The following is a 21749-nucleotide window of genomic DNA, read 5'->3' as shown; positions in this document are numbered from 1 at the left end:
ATACCATGCTGGGTCTATCTAAGAGACCAGGGAAGGAGAGGAAACTGCAGAGGTGTCTTTGCTCTGCCTGCTATCTTTTGGCTCCCTGAGCCTTCTGCCTTATCAGTTCTACAATACGATCTTTGCCCAGCTCAACCACATTTCCACACCCATACACCTAAAGGTACAAATTCCTGCCTGGGCAAAGTCTATTCGTTCTGTTTTCTGTTGTTGAGCCTGTCACCTTGCAGCAGCAGAGACTTAGTTCTGAGATTCAACCATGCCACTCAATAGATTTCCTTGCTGGCGATATGCTGTGGCCTGTGGACTCCTGCTTCTCCTTGTCCATGTGCATGGTAAGACTTTCTTTTTTTATATTTTATTTTTAAATTTAAATTAGAAAATTAGAAACAAGGTTGCTTCACAGGTCAATTCCAGGACCCTCTCCCTTTCCCTTCCCTCCTCCTGTGCCCTCCCACCAACCCTCCCAATATCCTCCCATTTCCCCAGGGAGTGTGAGGCCCTCCATGTGGGTATACATAGTCTGTCATTTCATCCAAGGCAGGGCCTAGACCCTCCCCCAAGTGTCCAGGATGAGAGTGCATCTCTCATTGAGAGCTGCCCAGTTCTTCAGAGTACGACTGATCTTGTGGGAGGGAAGAACCAGGGACAGAACAGCTGGTGGAGATGACAGATGAGAGTTAGGGAATTGTACTCTGCTTAATGCCCTCACCAAAGCTCACAGGATGAGTTATGTGGTGCAGGAAGGGTCAGATATGTGTAAAGTTTGCATGTATAGAGGAGCCAGCAGGGGCAGAGAACAGGAGGGACATGTCCCTCCTCAGCATGTGGTTTTGATTAGACCTCCTAATTCCAAGCTTCTACGAGCCTGTTTTCTTGCTGACAAGATCAGTGCCCTGTCAGTTTTGAAGAGGATGATGGACAAGTTTGTTGGTCCTAGGTAATCCAGAAGGTGTCATACCCACATCCCACAACTGAACTGAGAAGACACATGTACTACACTGTCAATGAGCTAGGAATTCCTAAGTATAGCTGATTATCTCTCCACCTATAGGACAGGACTCAGTCAGCCCCATCAGGAACACACACACTGGGCAGGTGAGAGGAAAACTTGTCTATGTGAAAGAGGGGGTAACCGGTGTCTACGCCTTCCTGGGAATTCCCTTTGCCAAGCCACCTGTAGGACCACTGCGCTTTGCCCCACCTGAGCCCCCTGAGCCGTGGAGTGGTGTGAGGGATGGGACTTCTGAGCCAGCCATGTAAGTTCTGGGGCCCAGGGGACTTCAGGCCTGAGGTCTAGGCCAGAACTTCAGTTTTTCCTCCATCTCAACTTTAGAGCAGCTTTCTGTCTATGCTAAGGGCAGTCTCCCATGCAGGTTTTCAGTGAATGTGCTGAAGTGTAGATTAGAACTGCTCTGCCAGGCTCCTGAGTGAGAACTTGACACCTGTAGAGAATTACCTCCAGGTACTGCAGTGAGGGGCGGAGAGTAAGATGATCACTCTGACCATCTATCATCCAAGTGCCACTGACTAAGGAGTAGGTATACCTGCTTTCAACTATGAAGAGATTATGTAGAAGAATGAGGTACCATGAGTGTCTAGAGTGAGAAGAAAAATGTCTCACTACCCTATGGTATTGTCCATTCATTCCTGTAGTTCTCATGTGGGCACAGAACCCCAGTACTTAAGTATCTTAGTTTGTGTTTTGTTGCTGTGATAGAGGACCCTGACAAAAGCAATGTAGTGAAGAAAGATTTTACCATGGGTCACAATTCCTGGTTGTAATCAACCATAGGTGGAAACCACAGGGGCAGAAGCATAAGGGGGTTGATCACATCATATCCATTACCAGTAACAGAGTTTAAAGTTCACATGCATGCCTGCTAATGCTTCACTTTGTCTCTCCATTCTTACACACCTCAGAAGATCTTCCTAGGTAATGGTGTCTCCTACGATAGGCAGTTATTTATATCTCAATGAACATAATCAAGATAATTTTCCACATGCATGCCCAGAGTCAAGTAGGATGTAGATCAGTGGTTCTCAACTTGTGGGTTGTTATCCCCATAGGGGCTGAATACCAGATATTCTACATAACATATATTTATACTACTATTTATAACATTAGTAAAATTACAGTTAAGAAGTAGCAGCAAAATAATTTTGTGGTTGTGGATCTCCACAACATGAGGAAGTGTATGAAACTGTCAAAGTACTAGGAAAGCTGAGAATCACTGATTTACACAATCCCTCATTAAGATTCATTTCCTGCTGTGCTGTGGTGGCACACGGCTTATTCTCAGCACTCGGGAGGCAGAGGCAGGTGGATCTCTGTGAGTTCGAGGCCAGCCTGGTCTACACAGCGAGTGCCAGGACAGCCTCCAAAACAATACAGAGAAACCCTGTCTCGAAAAAACCAAAAAAAACAACAAAAAAAGATTCATTACCCAGGTGATTCTACATTGTGTCAGTCAACCATCAAAACTAATTACCACACCAGCATTTAAGCAGTACAGAAGTGATTATGGTCAGTAGAGTAAGACAATCAATTTTAATAGAGGATGCCAGCAGTCTCCATACTAGCTCTCAGGATATTAATACCCAACCAGAGGAATACCTAAAGTCCTGTTCTATTCTCATTTCTATAGACCTGGTGACCTTAACTTTGGTAGGAAGGGACTTTAGAGAAGGGCCAAAAGTTATCATGGCATCATGGAAAGTATTATCTGAATGTGGCTGAGAAAAAAATTCAGACTAAGATTTAGGTTTTACCACTACATGCATATCTTAGACTAACTGTCTCCCATTTTTTCTAGGTGTCTGCAAACTGATTTTATGAGGCCACAAATTTCGAAGGAGAGGAAGATTATCCTGCCTACCATCTCTATGTCTGAGGACTGCCTGTATCTCAACATCTACACACCAGCTCATGCCCATGAAGGTTCTAACCTACCTGTGAGTGTGAGACTGTGGACAGCTGGGGAAGAGGATGTTTCTTTCTCTGGAAGATAGGAAGGCACAAAGCAATTCAGAGATCCACTGTAGTTTAGACCCTGATTAGTTGTCTTACCTTATTGGGTTCAAGCAGGTCATCTCAGCATGGTGAGCTGCTGAAACCTGTGTGTGTGGCTTAGCATACTGGAGTTCTTAGAGGTAAGAAGCCCTAGTCTTTGGGTAAGCTATAAATTTTTCTCCCAATTTGAACCAGGCAGACCCACTTTGGGAAGATGCTCAAGGACTGCATATTGACCTCAACAAAATTTCCAGCTGCAGGTTATCTGTTGTACAAATGGGATCTGATGTCCTTTTTGAACAACAATCAGGAAAGACACACATGGAGACACTATTCTTTGTTCTATTTGATGGGTCTGAGAATGATGATCTAGAGACATTAAACCATGCTGAGATTTCCTGTTGGGGAAGTACGAATGAATATATGCTTATATGCCTACAGTACCCCATCTGTGGACTACATCCTGAAATCTTTAGGAGATCAATGTGTATGTAGACCTGCATAGAGAGAAAAAATTTGATAATCTAGTAGGCAGCCCAATTGTGCTAGGACTCGGTATGGCATCTGTCTTGATTTCTCCAGGTGATGGTGTGGATCCATGGTGGTGCACTTTTATGGGAATGGCTTCCATGAATGATGGTTCCTTACTGGCAGCTACTGAGGATATAGTTATTGTCTCTATCCAGTATCGCTTGGGTATCCTTGGCTTCTTCAGGTAAGCCTGGGATGAGACTGGGTAATGTTGCTTGAGTAGAACATGGACAGACCTGTGATTCCTGTTCCTGCCACTTCACAGCACTGGAGACGAGCATGCCAGAGGAAATTGGGGCTACATGGACCAAGTGGCTGCCCTACGCTGGGTCCAGCAGAATATTGCCTCCTTTGGGGGCAACCCTGACAGAGTCACTATTTTTGGTGTATCGGCAGGTGGCACAAGTGTGTCCTCACTTGTCATGTCCCCAATGTCCAAAGGACTCTTCCATGGAGCCATTATGCAGAGTGGAGTGGCTCTGCTGCCTGACCTTATCTCTGACACACCTGAGGCGGTCTATACAGTGAGTGTCCTCATCAATATCAGTTCCTACTTTGCTGCTTCAGGTCTGACCTGTGGTAATCTGTTAATATGTTAAGTGGGGGAAAACAAGGTTCATGGCAAATAGCTGCTTTCCAGTAGTTTATGAGAGGCATAAAATTAAGAGTCTTCCCACCTCTACTTCATGCATGCTGAGAATATATTATGTGACAGCAAAGCTGCTTCTCTGACTTCCACCATTGGCAAAACTCATACACATGGTTTGCTAGTTTGCTTCTTATTGCTGTGATAAAGACCATGGCCAAAAGCTGCTTGTGGAGAAAGTGTTCAGTTCAGCTTACAGTTTACAGTCCATATTGAAGGGAAGTCAGAGCAGGCACTCAGGCAGTTCCCTGGAGGTCGGGAGTGAAGCCTAGGCCAGGGAGGAACACTGCTTACTGCCTTGTTTCCCACGGCTTCCTCAGTTTCCTTTCTTATACCACTCAGAACACCTGCACATGGGTTGTATTGTTCAAAGTGGGATGGGCCCTCCTGCACCAGTCATTTATCAGTAAAATGCCTGGACACACCTATGAGCCAACCTGATAGAGGCATATTCTCAGTCGAAGTTCCTCTTTTAAGATTACCCTGGCTTGTATCAACTTGATGAATAAATATCTAAGAAGGACACATGGATTGAAGGAAAGGTGAGTGGTAAAAATACTCACTCTGCAAATGTGAGGCCCCAAGTTCAAATCCCAAGAACACACTTGAGTTTAGAGGTGGTACTATGCATCACTATTCCCAGTGCTTCTAAGGACAGGTGGGAAACAAAGACTATGAATCCCTGGAAGATTGAAGTCCAGCTAAGCTGATAACAAATGCAAACAGTAAGGTGATACCTGAGGATGTTCCCCAAACTTCATAGGCAAAGTTTGATACACCATACCCATTGTCATACATGAACACACACAAAACAAACAAAACAACACTTAAACAAATATGGAGGGAGAAATGGTCCTTGTCCCAGCTGTTATCTTTGGGCAAGTGAAAATATGAACAATTCTGCTTAAGTCCTTTGTAGTATTTAGAGGCAAGGGCAGATACTTGGAATCAAGGAAACTTTAATCCATTCTAGGAGGAATGAGCAAACCAATGCCTATTCCATTTACAGCCAGTGGTGGCCAACCAATCTGGATGTGAGGCCAAGGATTCAGAGGCCCTGGTACACTGCCTTCGAGAGAAGACTGAAGCAGAAATTCTGGCTATCAACCAGGTTGGAAGAATGGTGTGGCTTGGAGGACCTGGTTACCAGCATGGGGAATTGGTAGTGCTTACTACTCAAACCAGTTAACTTGTCTCCTTGGTCAGGTGTCCTTTTAGTACTATGTGTAGAAATAACAAGATAGGCTAATTTTGATTTTCAGTTTTTTTCTGGAGTTAACATAGCATCCTGAGATAAGATAGGAAATGGGGAAATAGAGTGTGTATTCAGGAACACCAGACTATTTGTGTGATTGATCTTCAGCACTGATTCTTAATGCCCTGTAGGTCTTCATTATGACCCCTGGTGTGGTAGATGGGATTTTCCTACCTCGGCACCCTCAGGAGCTGTTGGCCTCTGTGGATTTCCACCCTGTCCCCAGCATCATTGGTGTAGACAGTGACGAGTGTGGCTGGGGAGTCCCCTTGGTAAGACCTTGTTCTAAATCCCTGGGAAGCTAAACTCAAAAAGTGGGTGGTGGGAACTCAAAGAAATTTTGATCTAGAGCCAACCCATCCTATAGTTAAGACTGTCCTCTACTTATCCAGTTCATGGGCCTTGATCATGTCATAAAGAACATAACCAGAGAGACCCTGCCAGCTTTTCTGAAGAGCAGAGCAGAACACATGGTAAGAGACATTGGCTCCTATCCTGATAAAGTGGGCTTCCATATATTGTTTCTCAAATGCCACGCCCAGAAAGGAAGGCAAGTATATGTGTGTGTTTCTGTGTGGGCTTACCAAAACCTCGTGCCATTCTGCATATAGCCTGTTTCATTCCTTACTAGACCACATTCCTTACTTGGAGGCTATTGCCTACCTAAGAGCCTGCCATACATCACTCTTCTTAATTCCTCCTGGTGTAGATGCTGCCTCCTGAATGTAGTGACCTGCTAATGCAAGAATACATGGGGGATGTTGAGGACCCCCAGACCCTCCAAGCACAATTCAGAGAGTTGATGAAGGACTTCATGTTTGTGATCCCTGCACTAAAAGTAGCATATTTTCAGCGTGAGTACATCTTTATCAACACCAAGGGTGGAGGGAGCTCAGAGCTGTGGATCCCAGATGAGCTCTGTAGTCTCCAGGCCTGGCACATGTCTTGATCTTGTCTCTGATACCAGACATTTGAAGACACTTACCTCAGTAAACACTCAAGTGTAAAAGAGTGACGTCTTATCCAGGTCCAGAGGAGGAAATATGTTATTTACACTTGAGGTCTTGTCAAAACTACTTATCTTGGAATGCCAGTGTCACTGTTTAAAAAAAGGTTTCCAAAGATTCAGTGTGGAGTTCACCACTCCAGATAACTTTAGAGCAAGGTTTCTTGTCACCAGTGTTAGGTTGGAAATCTTCATGTGAGAAATCAATGTATCAACATGTGCTCTCACTCACAGGTTCTCATGCTCCTGTCTACTTCTATGAGTTCCAGCACCAGTCCAGCTTCATCAAGAATAAGGATGCCAGGCCATCCCATGTTAGGGCTGACCATGGTGATCATGTTGCCTTTGTGTTTGGCTCTGACTTCTGGGGCTTAAAAAGTGAGTCTTCCTCGTTTCTCTTGATCTGAATGGTGCCCCTGATGGATTCCTAAGGGATTACTGAACGTTTAGAATGGTTAAGGAACCAGAGGCTCTGGGATAGAATGGGATCACATGTTTACCATTTTTAAGCTAATACAAAGTAAAAGAAACAAAACAAATTGCAACAGGATTAGACTATACACCTCCTTCTTCTAGCTTGTGCTAGAAGAAAAGACAGCACACTGGGGTACACAAACCTTAGAGAATCCAAGTAGAGACTTCAAAGGATGCTGGGTTCTGAGTGCTGAGGGAAGAGAATATACACCAGGCTGAGCATTAGGTTCAGGCTGTGGTTGCTATGGTAGAACATGTGTTGTACCTGCATGAGGTATCTAGGACTTGTACCCTTGTCTCCTTCTGTCTGCAGTTGACCTCACTGAGGAGGAGAAGCTGCTGAACAAGAGGATGATGAAGTACTGGGCCAACTTTGCAAGACATGGGTGAGAACACGCCCCTCTCTCACCTCCTATGCTTTTGTCTCCATCCAGGGTTCCCATGTGCATATGCCTCATTAGCATGCATGGGTACTTAATTATAACAGAGTTTTCTCCAACCCAGGGCATATTCTGGTAGATAGTTTCTAGCTTTCAGTTAGTACTCAACTCACAGAGACTTGTTGGTGAGTCACAGTATTGTGGTAATGTTCTTTAGATTTTTCCCTCTGAGAGGAAGACACAAAACTAGACATCTTCCCTTGATTCATATGAAGCAGACACTAGTGAGAGACACTTGTATTCTATATCAGTAGACTAGTCCTTCTGTATACTCAGGAACTTGGTCTACTCATCTATTTCTCTGAATCATGCTTTGGATTAGATTGACCTGTCCCTTCCCTATTGGTGTCCTATCCACAGGAACCCCAACAGTGAGGGTCTACCCTACTGGCCTGAGTTGGTCCACGATGACCAGTACTTGAAGCTGGATATTCAGCCTGCTGTGGGCCGGGCCCTGAAGTCTAGAAAGCTGCATTTTTGGACGAAGATTCTTCCACAGAAGATCCAGGAGCTAAAGGGGGCTCAGGGCAAGCATTCAGAGCTTTAGTGACCTCTGACAGTACAGATGCACAGGGTGAGGGCAGATGGAGTAATCCTGAGATTACAAAATCCAGTTAATTATTTTTATGTACTCCAACACTCACATTAGCCTTTCTAACCCTCAGTACTTGCCCTTTTAGAAATGTATGACAATCCTTCTATGTGGTACTAATCCTTCTGGATCCATTTTATTAGATTTAATAAACGGTCCCACAACCATATGGATGCGTGTTCCCCTCATCTCCTTTAGCACTTCACTATTTTAGACCCTTCCTTCCTTCCTTCCTTCCTTCCTTCCTTCCTTCCTTCCTTCCATTTCTTCTCCTCATCATTTATCTCCTCTTTTCCAAGCTTCAGACCCTCTTCCAATGAATTAGAAGCTTCAGGCACTATTGACTATAAGAAATACCATATCCTCTCTCAGGAAGTTTAGGTCTTCTCATATTTCTAAGTTGACAATAGAAAACCTGATTTCCCCAAGTCCTATTGCCTACATAATTTCACAATGCTGTTCCCAATAGACAAAAAACTACAATTTGGACTCTAATGTCTGTGGCCTCAGAAGTTTGGAGGCTGACACTGATGGATTATATAAGCCAGGGCAAGATAACAAGACCCACATCTCAGAAACGAAACAAAAACCATAAACCTTACTAAATTACAAGCAATTACATATGTACAGATTTTTTTATGTTGAGAAATCCTTTCTCAAGACACCCACAGATTTGCTGTGTGGTGAGAAACACGTCTCTGGCTAGAGGTCTCAAGGATGATATCTTGTGCTCTGTCTTGGTACAAAGTATAAACAATGGCATTCCAAGGACAATGTTAAGTCCCTGCTGACTTAATTTGTAGGCAGGGAAAATTTTCCTGTTAGTGAGACTGACCATGCAGTTTGTTTCCAGTCTCTATGCAGAGCATATACTGACATTCCTACTGTTAGTTTGTCTCTGCTTTATAGTCCTCTATATACACACTAAACTCCCCATAGGGAGTTATAATATGTTTTAGACTTTAATAATTGTCTCATTTTAGTAGTTTGAGTATGGATTGTTTTTATGAGTCTAGGGATTGAATTTAGGGCTTGTCCATGTTAGGCAAGTAGTCTACCAGGGAACTATACCCCCAGTCTCTTGTGGATTGTTTAAATACAACTAATCTCTTTTAGGTGTATGGGTTAGTAAGTCTGAGAAAATTCTCTAGGCATGTAGCTGCCAACACATCAGATTTAGAACACTGCCCCCACCCCACCCAAGGCTCTATGACATTACTTTATCTTGCTGTATTGGGGGCTTGTCTTGAATCTAATATAAATAGAATGTTTTGTGAATGTATGTTACTTTGCATGTTTTTACTTCCTTTAATTGTGGAATGTCATCCAAGTGTGCACACAACAGTTTCTGTCTACTTACTCAATCTATGCACAGCTGTTTTACTTGCTTACTTACTCTTCTACTGGGGAGCAAGGTCTCTATGTAGCCCAGGTGGACCCTGAACTCATGATCTCACTGCCTTAGCTTCCTGAGTGGTTGAATTATAAATGGGGCCTCCAATTCTAGGTTTTGGTTTTAATAAAGATATATGGATATTCTTACACATGGTTTCATGTTATATGTATTCAATTTTGGGGAAAACCTAGCTTAGAATTGTTATGCCATGGGACATATGTGCTAAACAATTAACGAAGATGTAAGGCTATGGAGGTATCTCAGTGGTAGAGAGCTTGCCCTGTTTATACAAAGCCCTGAGTGTGATACCCAGAAACAGAAAATAAAATGAATCCAGATTATATATTGAAAGCCTTCCACCATAGCAACTCAGAGGGTTAAGGCCAGGGGTCACAAGTTAAGACCTTTCTGAGGGGGAAAAGAGGAGGAGAGAGGAGGACATGGGAGAACAGGAAGGTTGAGCCAGGGGAGAGAGAGGGAACTGAGAGTAACATATATAAAAAGTTAAATACTTTTTTAAAAAGACCTTTCTGAGATATAGAGCAAGGTCCAGGTAAGCTAGGGAATTAGCTATGGTCTCTTTCCACATAAGAAGTAGAAAATCTGAAAAATAAACTCTAAGTTGAATTAGTGGGTTATCACATATTGGTGAGGGGGAGGAAGAGGAAGTGTAGGAGGAGAAAAATAAGAATAACAATAAGAATGATAAGAGGAAAAAAGAAAGAAGATAAGGAGGAAGAATAAGGAGGATGAGGCAGAAGAAGAAGAAGAAGAAGAAGAAGAAGAAGAAGAAGAAGAAGAAGAAGAAGAAGAAGAAGAAGAAGAAGAAGAAGAAACAGAAACTGGAAGGAGAACATGGTGGGGCGTCTGGGGGTCTTAGGAATGATAGGTTTAGGGATGCATATGACACATTGTATTCATAAAATGGAATAAAAATACCATGGTTCATAGAATAGAACCCAGTGGTAGATTACTTATCTGACATGTGTAAGACCTTAGATCCAATTCTCTGTCTGCTCCTTAGAAGCTTTGGGGTAACTGTCTACACTGAAACTGGTTGACCGTCCAATTTCCATGTGCATCTCTTACCAACTACTAAGTTTTCTCATAACTACGAATGACTTATAACACTTCTGTAGAGCCACAGCCCTGCTGTCCTCATCAGTTCAACCTGCTAGCTAATTCTGTCCTGGGATAGATGTCTGTGGCTCAACTCCTTGGAAGATTAATGCAGAAAAGCAGGCGATCTCAGTAGCAAAAGGGCTACACATTCTATATACATACACTGCATCTCAATAATATATATGCTATAAACATGTGTGAACATGCATGCATTATAACATGGATGTTTTATAAGCAATCGACATATGTTTATACATTTTTATGCCATATCCTAAAATCATTTTCAGGCTGGAATGCCTCAAAAGTAAGGTGCTTCTGTGAGGCCTCTGACTACCTCCTACTCTGCAGCTTATCCGGGTTCCTGAATGATCCATCAGAAGGATTTGGGTTGAATATTGGACTTAGTTAATGTGCTCTATATAATTTGTTCATCTAAATCATAGCCACATGAACATGCAGTGGTTGTTTCTTGCCTCCGAAGCTCCTTTATTGTGCAGGGTTGTTTTGGCTATCCTTTTGATTTTCCATATAAAGTGGAGTATTGTTATTTCAAGGTCTGTGAAGAATTGTGCAGGTATTTTGATGAGGAATTCAATGAATCTGTAGATTGCTCTTGATAAGATTGCCATTTTTACTATGTTGAACCTACCTATCCAAGAGCATGGGAGATCTTTTCATTTTCTGATGTCTTCTTTAATTTCTTTAAAGATCAAAGTTCTTGATATACAGGTTTTTCACCTGTTTGGTTACAGTTACCCCAAGATATTTTATGGTTTTGTGGTATTGTAAAGGGTGGTTTTTCCCTGGTTTCTTTCTCATCCCCTTTATTGTATATACATAGTAGGGTTACTAATTTTTTGAGCTAATATTGTATCCTGCCACTTTGCTGAAGGTGTTTATTAGCTGTAGGAGTTACCTGGTAGAATTCTTAGGGTCGTTTGTGTAGACTATCATATCATACAAATAATGAATGTTTAACTTCTTCCTTTCTAATTTGTATCCCCTTGATCTCCTTTTGTTGTCTTATTGCTCTAGCGAAAACTTCAAGTACCATATTGAAGAGATATGGAGACAGTGGACAGCCTTGTCTTGTTCCTGATTTTAGAGGAATCACCTTGAGTTTCCATTTAGTTTGATGTTGGCTGTTGGTTTGCTGTATATTGCTTTTATTATGTTTAGGTATCTTCCTGCTATCCCTGATCTCTCCAAGACCTTTGACATGAAGGGGTGTTGGATGTTTGTCTTTTTTCAGTGTCTCGTGAGATGATCACATGGTTTTTCCTTTGCACTTTGTTTATATGGTGGATTACATTGATGGATTTTTGTATGTTGAACCATCCCTGTATCCCTGGGATGATCATGGTGGATGATTTTTCTGATGTGTTCTTGGATTCGATTTGCCAGTATTTTTTATAAGTAAGATAATTTATTTTAATGAAAAATAAGTAAAATATTTTCAGTTCTATATTTGCATCTTTTTTACTTTAATTTTAAATACCTTGCTTCACATGTCAATCTCAGTCACCTCTCCCTCACCTCCTCCTGTACCACCTACTAATCCCCCATCCTCCCACACAATTCCCACTTCCTTCCAGATAGGGGATATCCAGAGTCTGTCATTTTGCTCAGGGCAGGGTTCAGGCACTCCCCTAAGAGTCCAGACTGAGAGATCATCCCTCTTTGTGTTATGGACACACAAACTCTGTTTGTACACTAGGGATAAATACTGACCTACTGCCCAGGGCCCCAAAGGTTGCCCAGGCCTCATCACTGACTGTCACCCTCAGGGTATCTGAATCAATCCCATGCTGGCCTCCCAGCTGACAGTCTGGGGTCCAAGAGCTCTCCCCTTGTTCAGATCAGCTGTCTCTGCTGGTTTAGCCAACCCATTCTTTGCCCATTTGCTCATCGCTCCTCTCTCTCTGTCACTGGGTTCCAAGGGTTCAGTTCAGTGTTTGTCTGTGGGTGTTTGTCTCTGCTTCCATCAGTCACTGGATGAAGGTAATAGGATGGCATATAATGTAGATGTCAAATTCATTATCAGGAATGGGCATTTAATTTAGTCTCTCCACTATTGCTTAGCTTGCCAGTTGGTGTCTCCCCCTATCCTATCCCCCCACTCAACCTTCCTGTTCCCCCATGACCTACTCTCTCCTCCTCTTCTCCCCCTCTCTTCTTCCCAGCTCCCCTTCTCCCCCTCACCCCCCCCTGCTGTGTTCCCAATATGTTCAGGAGATCTTGCATAATTCCTCTTCTCTGTTGTACTTTGCATATCTCTCTTAGGTACTTTCCTGTTTCCCAGACTCCCTGTCAGTGGAATTTCAGACGGGCACTCTCCTGATCAATGTCTAAAATCCATATATGAGTGAGTATATACCATGTTTGTCTTTTTGTGACTGGGTTACCTCACTCAGGATGGTTTCTTCTAGTGTCATCCATTTGCCTGTGAATTTGAACATTCCATTGTTTTTCTGCTATACTCCATTGTGTAAATGTACCACATTTTCTCTATCCACTCTTCAGTTGAGGGGCATCTGTGTTGCTTCCAGGTTCTGGCTATTACAAATAATGCTGCTGTGAACATAGTGGAACAGGTCCCTGTTGTATGAAGTCGCATCTTTTGGATATATGCCTAGGAGGAGAATAGCTGGGTCTTGTGGGAGGTTTATTCCCACTTTCCTGAGGAATCTCCATGCTGATTTCCAAAGTGGCTGTATGAGTTGGCATTCCCACCGGCAGTGGAGGAGTATTCCCCTCTCTCTACATCTTAGTGTGCTACTGATGTTATGCTCAGGAAGCTGTCTCCTGTACCAATTCGTTCAAGGGTACCACCCACTTTCTCTTCTAAGAGGTTCGGTGTGGCTGGATTTATGTTGAGGTCTTTGATCCATTTGGACTTAAGTTTTGTGCATGGCGATAGACATGGATCTCCCCTCATTCTTCTACATGCCAGCATCCAGTTATGTCAGCACCATTTGTTAAAGATGCTTTCTTTTTTTCCATTGTATATTTTTAGCTTCTTTGTTGAAGATCACATGTTCATACATGTATGGGTTAATATCAGGGTGTTCAATTCGATTCCATTGGTCTAACTGTCTATTTTTGTGCCAATACCAAACTGTTTTCAGGGCTACACCTCTATAATAGAGCTTCAGGTCAGGCGTGGTGATGCCTCCAGATGTTGCATTGTTGAATAAGGTTGTTTTGCCTATCCTGGGAACTTTGTTTTTCCATACAAAATTAATTATTGTTCTTTCAAGTTCTGTGAAGAATTGGCTGGTATTTTAATGAGGATTGCATTGAATCTGTAGATTGCTTTTGGCAGGATTGCCATTTTTACTACATTGAACCAACCTATCCAAGAGCATGGGAGATCTTTCCATTTTCTGAGGGCTTCTTTAATTTCTTTCTTTAAAGATTCAAAGTTCTTGTGATATAGGTCTTTCACTTGTTTGGTTAGCATTACACCAAGGTATTTTATGTTGTTTGTGGCAATATAAAAGGGCATTGTTTCTCTGATTTTTTTTCTCAGCCCTTTTGTCATGTGTATATAGTAGGGTTACTGATTTTCTTGAGTTGATCTTGTAGCCTGCCACTTTGCTGAAGGTGTTTATCAGCTGTAAGAGTTCCCTGGTAGAGTTCTTTGGGTCATTTATGTAAACTATCATATCATCTGCAAATAGTGAAAGTTTGACCTCTTCCTTTCCAATTTGTATCTCCTTGATCTCCCTTTGTTTTCGTATGGCTCTGGCTAGAACTTCAAGTACAATACTGAAAAAGTATGGAGAGAGTGGACAGCCTTGTCTTGTTCCTGATTTTAGAGGAATTGCGTTGAGTATCTGTCCATTTAGTTTGATTTTGGCTGTTGGTTTGCTGTTGATAGCTTTTATTATGTTTAGGTATGTTCCTGTTACCCCAGATCTCTCCAAGACCTTTATCATGAAAGGCTGTTTGTGTGGAACAGTTTGAGGAGTGATGGTATTAGCTCTTCTTTGAATTTTTGGTAGAATTCTGCACTGAAACCATCTGGCCCCAGGATGATTTTATTTAGTTGCTAGACTTTTGATGAAGGCTTCTATTTAATTAAGGGTTCTAGGTCTGTTTAAATTGCTTATCTGTTCTTGATTTAAATTTGGTAAGTGGCATGTATATGGGGATTTCTTTGAATCTGTAGATTGCTTTTGGCAAGATTGCCATTTTTATTTTGTTGATCCTACCATTCCAAGAGCATGGGAGATCTTTCCATTTTCTGGTATCCTCTTTGATTTCTTTCTTTAGAGAATCAAAGTTCTTGGTATACAGTTCTTTCACTTCATTGGTTAATGTTATCCTCAGATATTTGATTTTGTTTATGGCTATTGAAAAGTGTGATGTTTCTCTCAGTTCTTTCTCAGCCACTTTATCATGTTTATATAATAGGGCTACTGATTTTTTTGAATTAACCTTGTATCCTGCTGTTGGCTTTACGGACGCTGTAACGATACGCGACACACAATTACTGAAAATAAGGCTAAGTATTTTATATAGAAAATTACTCACAAGATACCAAACCCCGAGAAGCCCAGCAGATCTCAGCTAGCGACTGGACCGGAAGCCGAACTCCAGGAAAAAAGAGCGAGACTTCCTGTGCGCTGTCTTTTATGCCTTCCCCCGTAACGCCCCTAGCCATGCCCAAAAGTGGGCTTGGCTAGTGACATAGTTCCGCCTACGTATGTATACGTCTTTACGTCCAGCCGTATACGTCTTTAGTCCTGCCTAAAGTGGGTGTGGTTAGCGGTGTGGTAAACCGCCCTTTTATTACCTCATCTGTATGCGCCTCTAGTAAGTCACATGTTTAATGGCAGCATCAGACTTCCTCCTACAATTCCCCTTTTAGTCTAAAAAAGGACAACTAACTTGTGTCCATGAACAAAATGTATCAAACATCTATTCTATCTAAACCTAAACTTATCTTAAAGAAACACCCAAATATGAACACCTCCTTCCAATCCCAACTCTAAAATAATGGAAAACTAACACTAACAGGTGTAAACTTATAATATCAATAGTAGGGAGAGGGGGCGTGGAATTCTCAAAACTACTTCCTGCTGAGATGGGACGATGATAATCTCATGGGGACCTGTGAAAAGAAAATGTTAGTATAACAAAATCTGAGTAGATCAGACAGTCTCAGTATGGCAGGAGCTGCTTGATTGAAGTTCCTGACTGAGGTTCTAGTGTTGATTGAAGCTCTTATCTTGAAGCTCTGGTCAGATTGTAGAAGATGTGCTATTTCTGTTCCTTGGTCTGGAGTTGTGTCGAGTGATGTAGTTTCAAGCCAGTTTCAGGATAGTGCTTGTCAGGTGGAGTCAATGATGTGGGGCAATTCAGATGCCTCCAGTCGAATCAGGTGAAGTCAAGGAAGTGGATCCTCATTCTCTTTCGGAAGCAGTTGAAGATTGCTGTCAGGAAATCCCTTGTTCTCTGGAAAACTCGAACATTACTGTTAACAAAGAAATATTTTAACTTTCATATGTAAGCATACAGAAGAGGTGACAATAGGGAAGATGGAAAACCTGGAGGAAATTAGCCTGTTCAGAAAAAGAAATCCATAGATAACAGTCCCTCATTTTATTTCTTCTGTCTTATATCAATGGCTCTTTGATATAATACAGAAATTCTGAATTGTATTTAAATAATATGCTTGGGTTTAGAGTAGGAGAGCCAATCCAACTCCAAAGCCAGCTTCAGTTAAATGAATGGGAACTGAGGTATGTGAAGAAATAAAGATAAAAGTGTACTATGAAAAAGCAATATAGAGAGATTTAGACTTTGATACCACACAGTGTGTGTTTGATGGTCCTCAGGGTAGCTATTCATTCTTCTACAGGAATCCATATGTCCAGTATTCTTTGCTGAGTTTACCTGTGAAGACAAAAACAAAGCACTTCTCTTTCCTTTTAGGAGGTCACTTTACCCATTGTGGACTATGAATTTGTAGATGGGCTGTTATCTTCCTCCTCCTGAGATGTTTTCTGTTCTGATCGAATTTTAATTAATTTTGATGGAACCCAAACCTTTTCTTCTCCTGTGGAAACAAAAGCATAACCCCTTCCCCAACGTAACACATATCCTGGTTTCCAGACTGAGGTCATAACATCCTTAAAATACACCGGTTGGTTCAGTTCAGAAGTCTTCTCTGTAGTCCAGTGTCTTTCTGCTGCAGTTTGTCCTTTTTCATCAGCATTAAGAAAATTCAACGTTAGTAAAGCATTGTGTAACCTGTGTCTAGGTGTCTTTGTTTTCCCTGGCTGTTTATGAAGCATCTCTTTTAAGGTTCGGTTAGACCTTTCAATTATTGCTTGTCCTGTGGGATTGTAAGGTATACCAGTTACATGTTTTATATTATAATATTTGAAGAATTGTTCCAATTTACTGGAGACATATGCTGGACCATTGTCAGTTTTTATTGTTTTAGGTATACCCATAACAGCCATTACCTCTAAGAGGTGTGTAATAACAGAATCAGCTTTTTCAGAGCTGAGGGCAGTAGCCCATTGGAAGCCTGAGAATGTGTCTATAGTATGGTGTACATATTTCAAACTGCCAAATTCTGGGAAGTGAAATACATCCATTTGCAAAAGTTCATTTCTGTGAACACCTTTAGGATTACAACCTGCTGGTAATGGAGTTTGAGTGTACAATGAGCAACTGGGACAATTTCTTACTATTTCTTTGGCTTGTTGCCAGGTGATAGAAAAATCCTTCTTTAAACCTTTGCTGTTAACATGGTGTTTCTTATGAAATTCTGAAGCTTCCAACACATTACCTACTAATAAACGATCAATTTCATCATTGCCTTGTGCCAGAGGACCTGGCAGACCTGTATGGGATCTGATGTGTGTTATATATATAGGATGAGTCCTGTTTCTGATGATTTCCTGCAATTGTAAAAACAATGAGGTTAATTCTGTATTATCAGGAACAAATTCTGCAGTCTCAATGTGCAGGACAACTCTTTCTGCATACTGAGAATCCGTGACTATATTGAGAGGCTCTGTAAAGTCTTTAAGTACCATGAGAATGGCATATAACTCTGCCTTTTGTACGGAGTTGTAAGGGCTTTGAACTACTTTACTTATATTTCCTGATTTATACCCTGCCTTACCTGATTTGTTTGCATCCGTGTAGAAGGTAAGAACTCCAGAAATAGGTGTTTGCCTCACGATACGTGGAAGAATCCAAATTGTTTTCTTTATGAATTTGATTCTCTCTGTTTTGGGATAGTTATTACTAATACTTCCCAAAAAGTCACTGCAAGCTATTTGCCAATACTCATTATCCTTCCATAAGGAGGAAATTTCCTCATTCGTTAACGGTACAATAATTTCAGCTGGGTCTTTCCCAGTCAGTTGACGAAGCCTTAATTTACCTTTTAATATCAAATCAGATATCTTTTCTATATATGTTTTCAATTTTTTATTTTGTTTATGTGGCAGAAATACCCATTCTAGAATGATGTCGTCCCTCTGCATTAATATTCCTGAGGGGTATTCTCTAGATGGTAAAATAACCAGAATACAGTCCAGATTTGGATCCACACGGTCCACATGTGCTTCTAATATTCTCTTTTCTACCCATTCTAATTCTTTTTCAGCCTCAGCTGATAGTACTCGTGGGCTGTTTAGGTCTTTATCTCCTTTTAAAGCCATTTTCAGGTGTTTTAAATCATGCCCTTCTACACCAATAATCGTCTGTAATTGAGAGATTTCTCCTAATAGTTTTTGAAGATCATTAAGAGTCCGGTAACGATCTCTTCTGATCTGTACTTTCTGTGGTCTAATTTTCTGAGCATCTATTTTATAACCTAAATAGTTAATAGAATCTCCTCTTTGTATTTTTTCTGGAGCAATTTGTAATCCCCAGCGAGGCAAAATTTCCTTTACTGCCTCAAACATCTTTTCCAAAGTATCCTTATTTGAATCAGACAATAATATGTCATCCATATAATGATATATTAATGAATGTGGAAATTTTTTACGAATTATTTCTAGAGGTTTATTCACAAAATATTGACACAAAGTTGGACTGTTTAACATACCTTGAGGTAGTACCTTCCACTGGAATCTCTGTCCCGGACGGGAATTATTATAGGTAGGTACTGTGAAGGCAAACTTTTCTCTGTCGTTTTCTTGTAACGGTATGGTGAAGAAACAATCTTTTAAGTCTATAACTATAATTGGCCAATCCTTAGGAATTATAGAAGGTAATGGCATCCCAGGTTGTAGAGACCCCATAGGCTGAATTACCTTGTTGATGGCTCTAAGATCAGTAACCATTCTCCACTTACCAGACTTCTTCTTGACAACAAAAACAGGCGAATTCCACGCACTAGTTGATTCCTCAATGTGTCCAGCATCTAGCTGTTCCTGAACTAACTTCTCCAAAGCCTCTAACTTCTCAGATGTCATAGGCCATTGACCCACCCAGACGGGTTCATCTGTCAGCCATTTTAATGGTAGAGCTTTTGGTTGCTCTGTAGGTTTGGCACTAGCATCTTGCTTCTGCACAGCCTGTACGTTTGGCATCTGTTTTCTGTACTGTCTTACTATATTCTTACTACCACTAAGAGCTTGTCTATAATTCCTAGCTGATACAGGAGGAATTTTAATCTGCGTATTCCATTGCTGGAGTAGATCACGACCCCAGAGGTTTATAGCAATATCTGCAACGTATGGCTTTAACCTTCCTCTCTGTCCTTCTGGCCCAATAAAGTCAATCCATCTAACGCTCTGTTTAACTTCAGATAGGGTTCCGATCCCTAAGAATTGAACATTAACCTCTTTTAAAGCCCAGTTTTGTGGCCAGGACTGCTGATTAAGGATAGTGACGTCACTTCCGGTGTCCAGTAATCCGTAAATCACCCTATTATTTACCTTAACCGGAAGTTTGGGTCTATGATATTGTATAGAAGTTTGCCAAAATATATGTTTTGTATCTCCTCCTGATGTAATTGATTCATCCTCTGGAGCTAATGTATTATCCAGTGCCGTATTATTTACAATGGGCAGTGGATCTTCTAATTGTCCTGGGAGAGGCTGTCCTCCACTGTCACTGGGAATGACCGGATAATCTTCCTCTTCGGGGCTCCGTGGAGCCCCGGAAGCCCGTTTCCCTGCTGTAAAGATCTACCTTGTCTGTCTAGTGTGGAAAAGCATTCATCAGTCCAATGGCGCCCCTTCCCACACCTCCTGCATAGACCAGGAGGCTTAGGCCTTCTGTTTGATACATTCCTGGTAAAAGCATTATTTCTAGGAATGCGTTGTCTACAGTTCCTACTAAGATGTCCTATTCTACCACAGTTAAAGCATTTTGCATCTTTACGCCTATTTAAATTCTTTGAGATTGCCTTCCCTACCCATGCCTCTATATCATCACAGGTAGGGTATTTGGCATCCTGGTGCCTCCTCAAACCTGTAGAAATAGCTTCACCTACCCAAGCTCCTGTATCCTGACTTTTACATTCCAGGTTCGCTGTATGCAGAACCCATTCCTCCAATGGCGCTGATCTTATTTTTAATGGCCAAATTACCTGCCTGCATTGAGGATTCGCGTTCTCATACGCCAAAGATTCTATAAGGAGACGCCTGGATTCTGGGTTCGCTACCTGTACCTCTACTGCTCTGGATAATCTCTCTAAAAATTCAGTGAACCTTTCCCTTGGGCCCTGTAATACCTTGGTGTAGGGTTGCATTATCTCTCCTGTTTCACAAACCTTATCCAAGGCATTTAACGCAGCTGTACGGCACAAAGACAACATGTGCTCGTCATATGCAGATTGAACCTGCGTGTCAGCGTAAGGACCCTCCCCAAGAATCTTGTCTTGGGGTACTTCATGACCCTCCTGCAATTCCTGAATCTCAATTGCTTTTGCTTCTTGCCTCCATAAAGCTCTCCATTGAATTTGGCAAGAATTTTCGAGTACTGCAGAGGCTAATTGGGCCCAGTCTTTTGGGGTTACTTTATTTACAGTAGCCCATGAGGTTAGGAGCTCTCTGACAAAGGGAGAATGAAGACCATACATGACAATGGCCTCCTTAATATTTTTTAGATCCTTCATCTGTATAGGCTCCCAGTGATAAGCAATGGGACCATTTGACTGTTTTTTCGTTGCTGGTTTTTCTGATACAGATACTGGAAAAACCATAGGGGAACGCATAGCAACCTTAGGGAAATCATTCCGGCATTTGAGAAGCTTTGGGAAACTCCTGTCCTGACCTGTTGCCTGTATTTCTGATTCTGAAGTATCAGATTGAGCGTCTTCTAAATCCTGCAGTCTATTCATCATTGTTTCTCTGAGCTCTTGAAGTTCTTGGGACAAATGATTTTCTAAGGATGTCATGGAATCTTTCATTTTTTTACATTCATCGTTTACATGTGATTCCAAATTTCTAATAGTCTCATCCTTAGCAAGTACCTCAATAGCATGTAAACTGCCTTCTACAAATGATATTCTATCAGTTAGTTTACCATTGCTCTCAGACATGGAACAATTCTTTTCTGCTAGCATTTCAATTTTATGTTCCAGTCTTTGTAATTTGCTAGTGAAATCATCAAACATGGAACCGTGTTTGTCGTTAAATATTTCCACATTATGTTCCAATTTTTCAATTCTATCTATGGAACACATTTTTCCTGAAAATAATTCAATTTTGTGTTCCGTCTCTTTAAACCTGTTCGTCAGACCTACATTATCATTTTTAATATCCTGAATATTTTCTACCAACCCTTTCTTACTCTCCTGCAATGAATTTTGCATTTCCTGAATCCTTTGTATTAAGATTTCAAAACTATCCTGCGATGACTGCATGACCTGTATAAGTTTATTCCTATTTTTGAGCCATTTCATTAACAAAATTATATTGATTATGAAGCTAATAATCACCATCATGGGTAGGAAGCACCTTTCAGGTAGGTCCTCAACCCTTTCTAAAATCCCATCCATACAAAAAACAAGAAAATTCTTAACATCCTGCATCATAGTGTTAGCTGTTGACATTGTATAAAGCAGTTACGTTTGTTACCAATGGAGTAATTCAGGCCGAAATCAACAGGCTGCCAGCGAAAGAGCACGTGGCCGGAGTCAGCTGGCCGCCAGTAAAACAGCACGTGGCCGCGAGAGAAACCTTGGAATTCCGCCTAACCTTACCGGCAGGTAGAAGGTGCTGGTTCCTGGCGGCAGGAATCGTGCCTTGCCGAGCGAAGTAGTGAGGAACTTAGCGAAAGGAGAGTCCA

General features: G+C 41.5%; 1 protein-coding gene across 1 annotated transcript; it reads left to right on the top strand.

Moving 5' to 3' along the window:
• Nucleotides 1-233: 233 nt before the first annotated feature.
• On the top strand, nucleotides 234-8111 carry LOC106022736 (liver carboxylesterase). Its single transcript, NM_001310559.1, is given in 13 exon segments — nucleotides 234-335; nucleotides 1055-1259; nucleotides 2817-2955; nucleotides 3596-3623; nucleotides 3626-3728; nucleotides 3810-4068; nucleotides 5200-5301; nucleotides 5577-5717; nucleotides 5838-5918; nucleotides 6155-6299; nucleotides 6686-6829; nucleotides 7239-7311; nucleotides 7726-8111. Coding segments are annotated over 13 exon segments (1683 nt in total). The 5' UTR covers nucleotides 234-259; the 3' UTR covers nucleotides 7913-8111.
• Nucleotides 8112-21749: the final 13638 nt, after the last annotated feature.

Source organism: Mesocricetus auratus, unplaced genomic scaffold (genome assembly GCF_017639785.1).
Source record: "Mesocricetus auratus isolate SY011 unplaced genomic scaffold, BCM_Maur_2.0 Super-Scaffold_100062, whole genome shotgun sequence".
NCBI lineage: Eukaryota > Metazoa > Chordata > Mammalia > Rodentia > Cricetidae > Mesocricetus > Mesocricetus auratus.
Note: the sequence above shows the minus strand (reverse complement) of the source record. Positions and strands in the feature narration are given on the sequence as shown.